This window comes from Vulpes vulpes, chromosome 6, assembly GCF_048418805.1.
Source record: "Vulpes vulpes isolate BD-2025 chromosome 6, VulVul3, whole genome shotgun sequence".
NCBI classification, from domain to species: Eukaryota; Metazoa; Chordata; class Mammalia; order Carnivora; family Canidae; genus Vulpes; species Vulpes vulpes.
In genome coordinates this window covers 128,195,413-128,209,753 of record NC_132785.1, presented here as the reverse complement: position 1 = coordinate 128,209,753, position 14,341 = coordinate 128,195,413, and the positions used below count along the sequence as shown (strand labels likewise).

Genomic DNA, 14,341 nt, shown 5'->3' with positions numbered 1-14,341 from the left:
ATAAAAGTGTAGCAAAGACTGATTTGGCATGTTTTTAGTACAATATACCCTACTTTTAAAAAATCCATATTACAAAATAGAATTGAGAATGCAAACCATGACTCAATTTACAAATTACCAACTGGCAGAGAAGTTGTGAAGTTGAGAAAAATGCTACAAGGTAAGAGCAACTGCCAACTCAATCAGAAACAAAGATAAAGCATTTCTGAAATTAGAAATATAAGGACAGAAGTTTTTAAATTTATAAAAACATGATCTATACACAGTATTTCATGGCAAATCATGAAATCCAATCCATCACGTGTGAAATCCAATCTAATATCCTTCTCCTTGTAGGCAGAGAAATACTTCTCCACTTTAGCTTTACTCCTTAATTCCACTTGATACTTGCATTGCTTATAACATGTGCACAGCACACACCTTCTACTTTATATTACAATTACCAGTACAAAAATACAAGCCCCTTACAGGCAAAAGTATCTTACTTCACCCTTACATCATCCACAACAGACAGCAGTACCTTGTAAATAAAAGCTCTGTAATAAACACTTCATGAATAAGGATTATTTTATTTTATTTTATTTGAGAGAGAGACAGAGACAGAGAGAGAGAGAGAGAGAGGGAGAGAGAGAATATGAACTGGGGGAGGGGCAGAGGGAGAAGCAGACTCCCCGCTGAGCAAGGAGCGTGACTGGGGCCTCAATCCCAGGACCTTAAAATGAAGGCCTGAGCTGAAAGCCCCCACTTAACAGAGACTGAGCCACCCACAGGTGCCCCACAGGATTATTTTTTAAAGAACAAGACGTATCTTGTGCTTTATTATAAATAACAGATGCCAAATGTTCAGAGAATAAGGTAACTTATCACTGATCTTCCCAGGCAACTTAAAATGTCCTGAAAATGAAGACTAAGAATGTCTACCAATTAAAGTTATTTCTGTTTTTGATGTTTACTCCTAAATAACCACACAGGATATTTCATATTTCTGTACAAACTAACCTCATTGAAATATAAATAAAATAGTTCTCTAAGACCTCAAACACCAGTACAAAAATCTTCACATTTTTACTTATTTTTTTTTAATTTTTATTTATTTATGATAGTCACACAGAGAGAGAGAGAGAGAGAGAGAGAGAGAGAGAGAGAGGCAGAGACACAGAGGGAGAAGCAGGCTCCATGCACCGGAAGCCCGATGTGGGATTCGATCCCGGGTCTCCAGGATCGCGCCCTGGGCCAAAGGCAGGCGCCAAACCGCTGCACCACCCAGGGATCCCAAATCTTCACATTTTTAAAACAAGGTTCTTTAGGCATATAGCCAATCTAGTCAGTGATAAAATCCACAATGTTTTGATTCTTGCTCAAGTTTTCTAGCACAATAAATACTTAAATAAAATGAAGTCACTAAATTAACTCAATAATAATAAACATAGGCAACAAGTTTCTTGAGGGCAAAAGGCTTTGTCTATACCCAGCATCTAGAACAGTATCTCTTATCTGGTAAGCATGGCCCTGAAAATATTTGCTAAAACAATGACATTCATGAATATCTCATGGATTTCACAGATATATTGTAGAGCTTATCATTGCTCATATCCATCCATTCTGTCCTTCAAAATTTCATCATCATCCTCCTCTTCAAGGTCAAGAGACCAAGGTATCATATAAAAGTTTCTCTCGCCTGCTCTTAAGTGATGAGGCAGATAAGGCAGATTAGTATACAAGATTTGACAGCCAAATAACTAAGCAATTATCAACATTTCAGAAGACATTAAGTAATGTCTTCTGAATGGAAAAATGTTTCAACTCCACATGTACCCTACTAAATATAGTACAAAATTTCTCAAAGTAAATTTGATATAAAAAATCCTAATCATCCACGCCTCTTTCTAAACTAGAAATGGGGAGCAGAGAGATGTGACAATTACAAATGGAGTCAAAGAAAGAAAAGAAAAACAAAACAAAACAAAACAAAAAAACAAATGGAGTCAAAGGTGTGAACAAGACTTGACCCTCTCTGGAGAGGTCAGTAGCCAAAACTAGCCTGTGGGAAAAACCTTTGAAAGGCTTCTAGCTCACCACCCGCCCCCCCGCCCCCCCCATGAATTACTCAGTCACCAACAGGTGGTCCTGAAGTCTTTGAGAAAGAGACAGACTACCTCCACATAGAACACTCATTCTCTCCCAAGTCAACCCATTGCACTCCTGGATAAACTCTGGCTCTGAAAATATTTTAGCTGTTATTATATGACTCTTCTGGCCCCAGCTTCATGTCAACATAGTGAGTACAAAGCTTTTTCTAGTAAAAAGACCTAGAATCACAAGTTCCACTTGCTTTCACAACACACCCTACTCCTCAATTCCCACTGAGTAGGCAATGAATACAAGACATGAAGACATCTTCCCAATAGAAAGATGGATTTATTTTCATTAAAAAACTTGAGCACAGACTCCCACAACCTTAAGAGTTGAAAAGGCCTTGGAAGCCATCTAATTCTACGCCCCTTCTTCCTCCCCCCTGCCCCCACCATTGTAGGAATTGCTCCAATAACATCTCTGGGCAACACATTTGTGCCCCAGAATCTTAAGATGGGAGGGGGGGGAAAAAAAGTAGCCTCTTTGATTTGAATGTTAAGTAATTCTGAGTGTAGTTTTTAAAAGTTGTCTATTAGAACACAGATTTGAGGGCAGCCTCCATGGCTCAGCAGTTTAGCACCCCATTCAGCCCAGGACATGGTCCTGGAGACACGGGATCGAGTCCCTGCGTGGAGCCTGCTTCTCCCTCTACCTGTGTCTCTACCTCTCTCTGTGTGTCTCTCATGAATAAATATATAAAATCTTTAAAAAATAAAAATAAATTAAAAAAAAACATAAATCTTGATAGGTAATATGGTGTGGCAGAAATAGATTAAAAGTAACGTGTCATTTGGTTACTTTCCACTACTTCATGGTCTCTTGCTACACAATTTCCCAGTTGTAAGAAAGCTAAATTTGTTACCTACTAACAATAATTTTAAAATGTCTTTACAAATGGGACGCCTGGGTGGCTCAGTGGTTGAGCAGCTGCCTTTGGCTCAGGGCATAATCCCTGTCCCAGGATCGAGTCCCACATGGGGCTCCCTTCATGAAGCCTGCTTCTCCCTCTGTCTGTGTTACGTCTCTGCCACTCTCTCTCTCTGTGTGTCTCTCATAAATAAATAAATAAAATCTTTAAAAAGCAAAATGTCTTTACAAAGATGTGAGCCACTAAAAATATCCATTATTTGGGAGCCCAAAATTAAATAGGTTATTTGGCTTGAAGAGATCTTTTTAAAAGTATGGCATATGGGGTGCCTAGGTGGCTCAGTCCATTAAGCATTCACTCTTGATCTCAATTCAGGTCTTGATCTCAGGGTTGTGAGTTGAAGCTCTGCGATGAGCTCCATGCCCAGCATGGAGCCTACTTTAATTAATTAATTAATTAATTAAGAGTATGGTATAGATGGACACTGATGCTTTACCCATTCATTCACCCAACAAATAAATAGTAAAGGGCCTACCTCATGCCAGACACTCTGCTGGGTGCTAGGAAAACAGTGAAAGCAGAAAACACATGGTCCCTCTTCTAAGCAATCTTTGTTTATAGAAGAGACAGATTATCACCCAGAGAATTACAAATTGAGAAATGTGCTAGAAAAGCAAAGTTCAGGATGTTATGAGAATATGAAGGAAAATTGATCTAGCCTTGGAATTCAAAGCAGGATATGCTATGGAAGTGACATTTAAGCTGAGATCCGAATGGTGGCCATTCACATTTATATAAAAACATCTCATAAAATGAAAGCACTGGTCCAATAAACCCAGCTACCTTTGGCATCTTTATCCCAAAACAACCTCTTTTTAAAAAAAGGAAGGCCAAGTATTCTATAAGAAGGTTTAAAGGCTAAGAATTGATAAGTTCTTTGGAGAGAGGGATAGGGTCATACTCTACTGTAGATACCCCACCTTGTATAATTATTAGCATTATAGTCACTCAAATATTTGCTGAAATGATTAACAAATCAATGCTCATATGGGACCCATGGGTGGCTCAGCAGTTGGGTGCCTGCCTTCGGCCCAGGTCGTAATCCCAGGATCTGGGATCAGGTCCCACCCACATCAGGCTCCCTGTGAGGAGCCTGCTTCTCCCTCTGTATATGTCTCTGCCTCTCTCTCTCTCTCTCTCTCTCATGAATAAATAAATAAATCTTTTTAAATAAATAAATAAATACTCAGATTATCTTCAGGTAAGCAAAATAAATTCACAAAACTACATGTCCTTACACAAGAAACTCCATCCCAAACTTCAACTGTGAAAAGAAGATGCTTTCTTGTACCTCACAGGATTGCTATCAAGATTCGATGAGATAATATATGGCAAAATGCTGGGGCAGATCTTGAAATGCTTGGAGGATATGGCATCCGTGCGATCAAAAAGCTTGATCAGTCCCTTCTCACTATGACAGCTCTTTAGATTCAGTTGTGCTTCATTTTCCTGACCATGAGAAGAAAAAAAAAAAAAAAAAAACTGTAACACAGGTTACTCCTTCTCTAGCCTTGGTTTTCTGGAAAACGGTGAAACTGCAAAACTCAAAAGTCAAGTCCCCTCTAGTTCTAGAAACGGACTTGCACATCTCTTTAAAGGGCCAAGAATACACTCCTTGACTCACATTTGAGACTACCTCCTCATCCACTCCACTCCCCCCATGACTCCATACTTCCCTTCAGGAATGGCAGTACATAGTTCATGACTTAAGTTTTTCAGGACGCCTGGGTGGCTCAGGGGTTGAGCATTTGCCTTTGGCTCAGGGCATGATCCTGGAGTTTCAGGATCAAGTCCCACATCAGGCTTCCTTCAGGAAGCCTGCTTCTCCCTCAGCCTGAGTCTCTCTCTCTCTCTCTGTGTCTCTCATGAATAAATGAATAAAATCTTAAAAAAATAATAAAAATAAAAATAAATGACTTAAGTTTTTCAAAGACTTATTTTTCACTTATTTTACATTTAAATTGAATGTATGCATCCATATTAGACCTTCTGAATAATCCAAATGATTGTTGTAAAACTCTGTATGCCCCAATGAAAAAAAACTAATAAAAACAGTCAAAATGACCAACTGTCAAGAAGAGAGTTATAACTCCTAACCTCAAAAAAGTAAATTTCGGTTCTCTGAGTAAGAAAAATTATCTGCTCTATTTTAAAATAAAAAAAGACAGTCTTAAAAACACGCACTTATACTCAAAAATAACAATAAATACATGCAAACTCTTTCATGGAAAACAATTTTTCTAAAAGAATTACAATGGCTAGAAGAGAACTAAAATGTCCACCAGACAATGCTATGTCACTGCATGTAAATGAAATTTTACCAAAAAAAGTTAGTGCTCAAACAAATTATGCAGCTAAAAAGAAATCTACATATTTAAGATTTGTCTTGTTTAAAATAATTTTGGAGTGTGGTTCTGAAAAGCTCTCTTTGTTTTAACCTTCGTCAAATAGCATCCCACTAAGAGAACACAACTATGATACTTCCAAGCAAGAGATCTGTTTTATGATGCAAACCAAGGCGACCAGGTCCAGATAAGGTCTGCCACTAGACAATGCTTCAGAAATAACACACTTTCAAAGAAAACTTTCTTATAAAAAAGGTAACGTCGAAACTAGTAACTGCTGATAAATTTAGCTATTCAGCACGTTTAAAATCTTATACGAGTGTTAGTAACTTAAAATTCTAAACTTATTTCCAGAGAAAAAGTTGATCCTTTCAGTCCTCGTATAAATGGCAGGATAGCAGCTTCCCGTTTGACAGTTACTCTTAATGCTTATTTTAACTGTATTTTACACCTACCAAATATTTCAGGCTTTAAAGTTCACTACAGCTATTTTATTAAAAATTACAACGTGAGTACTGCAATGTTCACTTTTTAAAGAGGAGCAGATTGGAATTAAAGAAACTCATCCAAAGTCACCCAACAAGTCAGCGAAAAAGTTGAGAGCAGAACTAAAACTTCAGCTCCTGGACTACTAACTACTTCACACTTTCCCAGTTCCAAAAGAGAGAGGGAAAAAAAAAAAAAAATGAACCGAAGGGAATTACTTTCAGTAATAACAGCATATCTCAAACACAGTAGAAGGCTTATCACGAACACTCACCAAAAAAAAGATGCACCTTGAACAAATGAGACCGCTTGCTACCTCTGGATACTACTGTCCCGTCCTAGTTCTTGAAACCAAGCAAAAACTTACTGCATCTGGATAGATTACATCCTAGAGAATGTTTGCTCTTCAATACGGGCAATGTGCTTTTGCACTAACCAAAAAAAAAAAAAAAAAAAAAAAAAAAAAAACACTTGTAAATGAACGTTGCCACCTTTCTCCAGGCTTAGGTACTGTGGGGACACATCAATTCCAAGTCAAAGACCACCTCTGAAAAGTAAGCAGCACTCAAGGAGAACAGAGTTACATAGCCAATAAAGGAAAAGCTCTAATAAGTTGCTTCTTTCGAAGAGATATTTTAAAGGATGATTACATGCTTCACAGAATTAATGTTAAGTCGCCCGCCAAGAGGAAAAAGAGGGAAAAAAAAAAAAAAAAAACGATTCTTGTAAAGTAGCTTTTAAGGCATATCCCTCCCTCTTTTGGGACACAGTCTGACTTGTTGGACAAGAATGATCCGGGCACGCTGACACAGAACCCCTATGAACCTGGCTTAGATCACTGAAGAAACATCCCTTCGACCTCCCAACTATATAATAAGTCTTTTCCATTCTGTAAGGGCCAAAATGACCCCTCTTAAATCTCTCCGGAGAAGGTTCTCCGGCAGAGAAAAGGGACAGCCAGTCCTCCTTCCGAGGTTTCTGGGGGAAAGTGTCAACAGCAGAGAGAGAGGCTCCTAGGAAGTGTCAGTGCGGTAGCAGGTGGAGGAGCCCCCGGTGCCGAGCAGGTCCCTCCTGACCCAGTCCCCAGTCCTCCGCCTCCAGCCGGGATTCCGCCCTGCAGACCTTCCCCAGCCGCCCGGCGCCCCCGTTCCCACCCCGCGGCGAGGCTCCCAAGTCCCCCGGGAGGCCAGGCAGCCTAGGCAGACGCGACGGCCACCCCACCTCTTCCGGGGACTCGCAGGCCCGCTCCCTGGCCGTGCCGGAGCCTGACGGACCCTGCGAGGGGGAAGCAGCCGGCGCCCGGCGGGGCCTCCGGGACCCAGCCCCGCACCCCGCGGGCCCCTCCCACCACCCCCGCCCCCACCCCTGGAAGCACCACCGTCCTTACTCGCGAATCCCCCTGCCCCCGGAGCGCCCCAGCGGAGTTGCCGGCCCACTCCGAAGTACGAGCGACCGCCGCCCCTGCCGGTCACCCCGGCCCCCGCTGTCACCGCCCTGCCCGCGGCCCCCGCCCACGCCGCTGGCGAGCCCCGGTGACGCCCGGGTCGGTACCTTGCGGACCCCCTTGTAGATATAGAAGTAGAGCTCCCGGCCCACATTGAAGCAGAGGCGGTCGCCGTTGCCCGACTGGTCGTTGAGGTTTACGAAGGAGACGCGGACGGGGTTGGATCCCTGCGAGTTGAAGGGCACCCGGTTGGGCCGGCTGTACTCCGAGTGCGGCAGCAGCTTGTACAGACCTTCCCGAGTGGTGAATTGGGTCTTAATCTCGTTCATCTCCTTCCCTCCTCCCTCCGTCGCCATCTTGGAAAGCAGCGTTCATCCTGCCCTAAGTGCCCGGATCACGCCCACCGCGCAGGCGCCGTCCCTTCCCCCCGCCCCCCGCCTCTCCGTCCTGGCCCCGCCCACCCGCGAGGCAGCCCCGCGGAGGCCGGCCGAGGGGCAGGGGCGGGCTTGTTTACGGCCGCACTGCGCAGGCGCGCTCACCTGGCGCGCCCGGCGCGGCTGGGCGTCCGCAGGCCCCGCCCCCGGGCGCGGCCTCTGGGCGGCCCTTGGGCGGTGCAGGTGAGGCGGTCGGCCGCCGCCTCCCCGCCACGCGCCCTGCCGGTAAGCAGACGCCGCGGCGGGGCTGCGGTCGCGAGCGCGGAGGCGACCTGGAGCGGCCGGCGCAGCCCGGAGGAGCGGAGGGAGAGGGCCGCACCCCGTACGCGGTGGGCACGTGGGGAGCCCCGGCGCCCTGCCTCCGGGGACGGCGGGGGCTCCCCGAAGCTGGGGGGCCGCTGCCCCGGGCCTCCCGCACGACGCTCGGGGACCCCTCCGCGCCTCCCCAAGCCAGTTTCCGAGAAGGTACCGAGGGCCCTCGGTGCCCGCTTCACGGCGGCGGGGGGGCGGGGGGCGGGGGCGCCCTGGACGCGGGTGCACACGTGGGTCCTGGCGCGCTTCTTTGCAGGTGGGCTCTCTGGCGGCCTGTCGGGCGGAGTAGGCTGTGTTGGCGCTTCCGCTGCTTAAGTGTGTCCTCTCCAGGTGTTGGGAGCAAAGAGGGAGCGTCGGGTCGGGCAGCGGCTTTCGGAACCAGAGACCCAGGGCAAGCTGGAGGCGCTATTCTCATGCGCAGTAGCTTGACCATGAGAGGCCACTGGTGAAAAAGAAAAAGAAAAAGAAAAAACCAGCTCAAGTGGGACCTGCCAGATTCCTACGCAGAGTCGTGTGCACATGCTATGCTAGATCTAGAGGTGGAAGGACAGGCGCCCGCCCGGGTCGAGGATTGGACAGTCACTATCTTATAGCTGGGTTTCCTTGGCAGGTTGCACTTAAAGTAAGAAAGTTTCTAAAGTTTCTAAAGCGACAGAAATTTCCTGGGAGAATTACAGGGTGGAGGAAGCCGACGTTTGTTACACCGAGAATGAACTATGTCTTTATTTAAAAAAAAAAAAAAAAAGAAAAAGAGGTTGTTTATTTATTCATGAGAGACGCAGAGACACAGGCAGAGGGAGAAGCAGGCTCCCTGCAGGGAGCCCCGACGTGGGACTCGATCCTGGGTCTCCAGGATCACGCCCTGGGCTGAAGGCAGGTGCTAAACCACTGAGCCACCCGCCTGCCCTGAACTGTTTCTTTAAATTCAAATCATAGCTGGAGGGTCGCAAAATTAGTAGATGGAGGTAGAGGAGCCTGAATCACAAACATCCTATGTATTACAAGGCAAGTAGGTACTGCCAATGACGTAACAATGCCTTTGACACCAACATCCTGTATCCGTTGTTCGCGTTGGCAAAAAAAACAGTAGAGCAAAGTCCTATTTAATTAATAGACCCCTAAAATAGCTACGGTTTTTGGTTGTAATTGTTTTTATGTTCTCTGCCTTTCTCTAAAAGTCAAATAGATATCAAAAGTCTTAAAATGCCAGGATGTGTGCTGCGGTCACCATGGACTTATTCCAATTTCCTCTGTTATTTTACATTGAAAATACATATTTATAATGAGACCCTTGAGGGATAGTGACGTCTGGAATCCTCTAAAAATAATTCAGGTGTGGGCACCTGGGTGGCTCAGTTGGTTAAGTGTCTGCCTTCCGCTCAGGTCATGATCTCAGGGATTCTGGCATGGAGCCCTTTCTTGGGTTCCCCGCTGAGTGAGGAGTCAGCTTCTCCCTCTCCCACCCTTACCCCCACTCTCGCTCTCGCTCATGTCTTTCTCTCAAATAAATAAAATCGAAAAAATAATAATTCAGCTGTGTTCCCTAGTTATCAAGAGGGGGAATAAAGCATACTTTTTTGGAGAAAAGAAAAAGCTCAGCAAGCAAAAATTAATACAAATTTTATTAGCCTTCAATTAACCATAATTAACGACAATTAACAATAATACTTCAGGCTTTCTGTTAAGGTTTTATTCTATATAAGTTCAACATATTATCACAATAATAGGCTGTCCCCTTTGTCCTATTCAGAGCTTTTCAATAATATCTATTCTTTTTTTTTTTTAAAGATTTTTTATTTATTCATGAGAGACAGAGAGAAGTAGAGACACAGGCAGAGGAAGAAGCAGGCTCCATGCAGGGAGCTCCATGTGGGACTCGATCCTGCAACTCCAGGATCACGCCCTGAGGCAGAGGCAGACGCTCAACCACTGAGCCACCCAGGCGTCCCAATAATGTCTATTCTTAATATGTTTTTCTCTCGTAGTTCCCACACACACTCTCAAGGATTCAGTAATAACACCCAAATTTATATAACAAGACCTGACCTAAAAACAGTTCATTTCTAATTTTCTCTGTCAAGCCAGGCGTTTCTGAATGGGTTGGTGCCTCACAGTCATCCATCTCTAAACCTGATTGTTTCCTTTCCATTCTCAAACTTGAATCCTTATATAACGGCTTCATGAATGATTTCCTTGATTTTAGTTTTTCTCTCAGCTTTCCTCCTGTAAACATCTACCAAATTAATTTTTTAAACAATACCTTAGATATTATATTCTCTTACCCCAAGACTCTCAATGACTTGCAATAATCATATTAAATCCTACACTGAGCAATTCACAGCCTATTCTTACATATTACATAAATCCCCCATTCAAGTCAAACTGTACTCCCATCACCCTTAGTTCCTTCTCTGGCGTGGAAAGCTATTCCTTTCCTTTCCTCTTTTTTTTTTTTTTTTTAAGATTTATTTATTTATTTATTCATGATAGATGTAGAGAGAGAAAGAGAGAGGCAGAGACACAGGAGGAGGGGGAAGCAGGCTCCACACCGGGAGCCCGACGTGGGACTCAATCCCAGGACTCCAGTATCGCACCCTGGGCCAAAGGCAGGCGCCAAACCGCTAAGCCACCCAGGGATCCCCTCTTTCCTTTCCTCTTTATCATACCCTGTTCTTTAAGAACTAGCTGAGTCTCATCTTCACGAAGCCTTTCCAACCCTAAAAACCATACTTGAAACAAAAGATTGTCTATTCAGCATTATGGCTGGCTTCCTAGAGTGCTTGAAGTCCTAGTAATTGTATTAAACTTTTATGTACGTGTTCATTATATCATTGGGAGTGTGTAGTTTTCATCAGATTTTCAAGAGTCTGGCACCCAACTGAACCACCCCGGCACACCCCCCCCTGCCAATATTAATAATTACCTCTCTAAGCTTTTTTTTTTTTTTTAAGATTGTATTTATTTGAGAGAGAAAGCAAGAGAGTACGCATGAGCAGGGGAGGGAGGGAGAGGGAGAAGCAGACTCCCCACTGAACAGGGAACCCTATGTAAGTCTCCGTCCCAGAACTCTGGGACCAGGACCTGAGCCGAAGGCAGATCCATAACCCACTGAGCCTCCCAGGGCCCCCAGATGTTTAAACTTCTGTGGTACTTTCCTGAATTTTTAAAAAAATTTTCTTTATTCATGAGAGACACAGAGAATGGTAGAGACACAGGCAGAGAGAGAAGCAGGCTCCATGCAGGGAGCCTGACGTAGGACTCAACCTGGGGTCTCCAGGATCATGCCCTGGGCTGAAGGCAGTGCTAAACCGCCAAGCCACCAGGGCTGCCCACTTTCCTGAGTTTTCATTTGTCACATGTAATATCCTAAAAAATTATCTTCTTTTGGTATTTGTCAGCTCATGCTAATTATCTTGTGTTGATATTTAAGTTTCAGTGTATATATGCTGACTTTCAACCAGATTTTAAGTACATTCTAAGATACAAGGGACCATGTTAAAGTTGTTTATATCTTCTAATAGTTTTTTTTTTTTAATAAAGATTTTATTTATTCATGAGAGACGCAGAGAGAGGCAGAGACATAGGCAGAGGAAGGAGAAGCAGGCTCCATGCAGGGAGCCCGATATGGGACTTGATCCCGGAACTCCAGGATGACATCCTGAGCCAAAGGCAGACACTCAACTGCTGAGCCACCCAGGCGTCCGTCAAATATTTATTTGATGCCCACGTGCCACTCTGTCCTAGCCTTTGGAATGCATCAGTAAACCAAATCACTCAGAGTTTATATTCTTGCAAGGAGAAGACTAGATAAACAATAAACACAAGTTAGTAAATTGTATAGTGATTGTGCTAGGAAAAACTAGTAGAGTGAATAAGGGGGATTGGGAATGCGATGGGTAGTTTGCAGTTTGTGATAACATGGTCAAGATAAGGTTCAGTGAGGGATCCCTGAGTGGCGCAACGGTTTAGCGCCTGCCTTTGGCCCAGGGCACCATCCTGGAGAACCGGGATCGAATCCCACATCAGGCTCCCGGTGCATGGAGCCTGCTTCTCCCTCTGTCTCTGCCTCTCTCTCGCTCGCGCGCTCTCTCTCTCTCTCTCTCTCTCTCTATGACTATCATAAATAAATTAAAAAATTAAAAAAAAAAAGATAAGGTTCAGTGAGAAAGTGACATTTCAGCAAAGAATTGAAAGAGGTGAGGGAGTGGGCCATGGGAAGATCTGGGGGGAGCCATACAGAATTCCCAAGGCAGAACTGTACCTAACATGTTCAAAAAATAGCAAGACAGAGACACCTGGGTGGCTCAGTTAGTTGAGTGTCTGACTTTGGCTCAGGTCATGATCTCAGAGTCCTGGGATCAAGCCCTGAGTCAGTCTCCCTGTTCTGTGGAAATCTGCTTCTCCCTCTCTCTCCCTCACCCCCCAGCTTATGTCCCCTTCCCTCTTTCCCCCTTCTATCTCCCTTCTCTCTCCCCTCTCGCTCTGGAGAGCATGCACACGGGCGTGCCCCCCACAGTGACTATTTTTTTTTTGTATTTTTTATTTTTTTAAAGATTTTATTTATTTATTCATGAGAGACATATAGAGAGAGAAAGAGAGAGAGGCAGAGACACAGACAGAGGGAGAAGCAGGCTTCATGCAGGGAGCCCGATGTGGGACTCGACCCTGGGTCTCCAAGATCAGGCCCTGGGCTGAAGGCGGCACTAAACTGCTGAGCCACCCGGGCTGCCCCCCACAGTGACTTTATTAAAAGAAATAGGTGGGATCTGGGTGGCTTAGCCTGTTAAGCATCTGACTCCTGATTTTGGCTCAGGTCATGGTACCAGGGTAATGAAGTTGAGCCCCATCTGGCTCCGAGATGGGCTTAGAGGTTCTCTTTCTCCTTCTGCCCATCCCCCACCTAAAAAAATAAAATTAGAAAATAGAAAGAAATAGGCATACACAGGTGTCTTTAGGAGCCACATTTAAAAACCTTTACTGACTCATGTAAAGTAACCGATCTTTCCAATTTATCTTGTTGGGTGTGCGTATTCTATTATTATATTATGACTCGGTACTTCCTTATAAGACCATTATGGTACTTGAAAACAAATTTGGAAAACATCACATAACATAGTGTCCTTAATATAGCAAGCCTACTTTCTGCCTCAGATTTGCAAAGTGGTAAAACTGACACACAATCAGGATTACTAAATTACAGTGTTTTTAGATGCAAATTGATCTTGCACAAAACATCTTATTCTTTCTTCAATAACTGTTATGAAGTAAATATAATACTTAATGTTTCACACATATCTAGAAATATAAGTGCTTCTTTTTTGAAGTATAGGTACTTTTTAAAGATCTCTTTTTTAAAAAATCTTTTTTTTTTTTTTTTTTTTTTTTTAGATTTTTTAAAAAGTTGATTTATTCATGAGAGACAAAGAGGCATAGACATAGGTAGAGGGAGAATCAGGCTCCCCACAGGGAGCCCGATGCAGAACTTGACCTCAAGACCCTGGGCTCACACCCTGAGCCACAGGTAGCCGCATAACCACTGAGCCACCCAGGCATCCCTTTTTTAAAGGTCTTTTAAAGTTTTCCAATCAGGGCAGCCCCAGTGGCGCAATGGTTTAGCGCCGCCTGCAGCCCGGGGTGTGATCCTGGAGACCTGGGATCAAGTCCCACGGCAGGCTCCCTGCATGGAGCCTGCTTCTCCCTCTGCCTCTGTCTCTGCCTCTCTCTCTCTCTCTCTCTCTCTCTTTCATGAATAAATAAATAAAATCTTAAAAAAAAAAAGTTTTCCAATCAGCACATTTTGTGGGAGCCTACTATGTGGGCATTATGTTCAGTGCTTATACATGCTCTCATTTTCATGCATGATCTTATAAAGTAGGTGCCATTATTCCCTTTTATACACATGAAAACTAAGAGGAAAAAGAAAGAAAACTAAGAGAGTCGTGAAATGACTTGTCCAAGGTACTACCCTAGAAGTAGGTATTAGCAGAAATAAAATTTGAGTTCAGGTCTCCAAAGAGAAACATCTTGGAGTAAAATAACCACATAAAAAAATAATAATAACCACATACTTGTTTTTAAACTACACATTACTAAAAGGGGAAGAATAGCAATTCAAGTGAAGCAAACATGGTTTTTTATAATTCACGTTTTTTTGAAATTCAAAACTAGAAAAAACCCCACAGAATAGGAGAAAATATTTGCAAATCACACCTGATAAGGTACTCCTATAGAATATACATAGAACTACAATTCAAAAAGC

The 14,341-nt window shown here is 43.8% G+C and overlaps 2 protein-coding genes across 14 annotated transcripts in view; one reads left to right on the top strand and one right to left on the bottom strand.

Moving 5' to 3' along the window:
• WDR20 (WD repeat domain 20) overlaps positions 1–7,780 on the bottom strand; it is a 61,483-nt gene extending 53,703 nt beyond the window's left edge. For 5 of the 13 annotated variants that reach the window (XR_012002320.1, XR_012002318.1, XM_072762364.1 and 2 more), the window contains exon 1: positions 7,444–7,724. Coding sequence is in view for 9 of the 13 variants with exons in the window: in XM_072762364.1 (XP_072618465.1) it covers positions 7,444–7,692 (249 nt within the window). In the remaining 4 variants the exon portion in view is untranslated. Of the gene's footprint in view, positions 1–4,299; positions 4,511–7,443 lie in introns of all 13 variants that reach the window. The other 8 variants (XM_026012617.2, XM_072762366.1, XM_026012615.2 and 5 more) reach the window with 5 other exon arrangements.
• A 93-nt stretch (positions 7,781–7,873) lies between these two features.
• The window catches only part of HSP90AA1 (heat shock protein 90 alpha family class A member 1), a 57,328-nt gene continuing 50,860 nt past the window's right edge, over positions 7,874–14,341 (top strand). The window contains exon 1 of the mRNA XM_072762358.1: positions 7,874–8,235. The gene's annotated coding sequence lies outside the window, so the exon portion shown is untranslated. The remainder of the gene's footprint in view (positions 8,236–14,341) is intronic.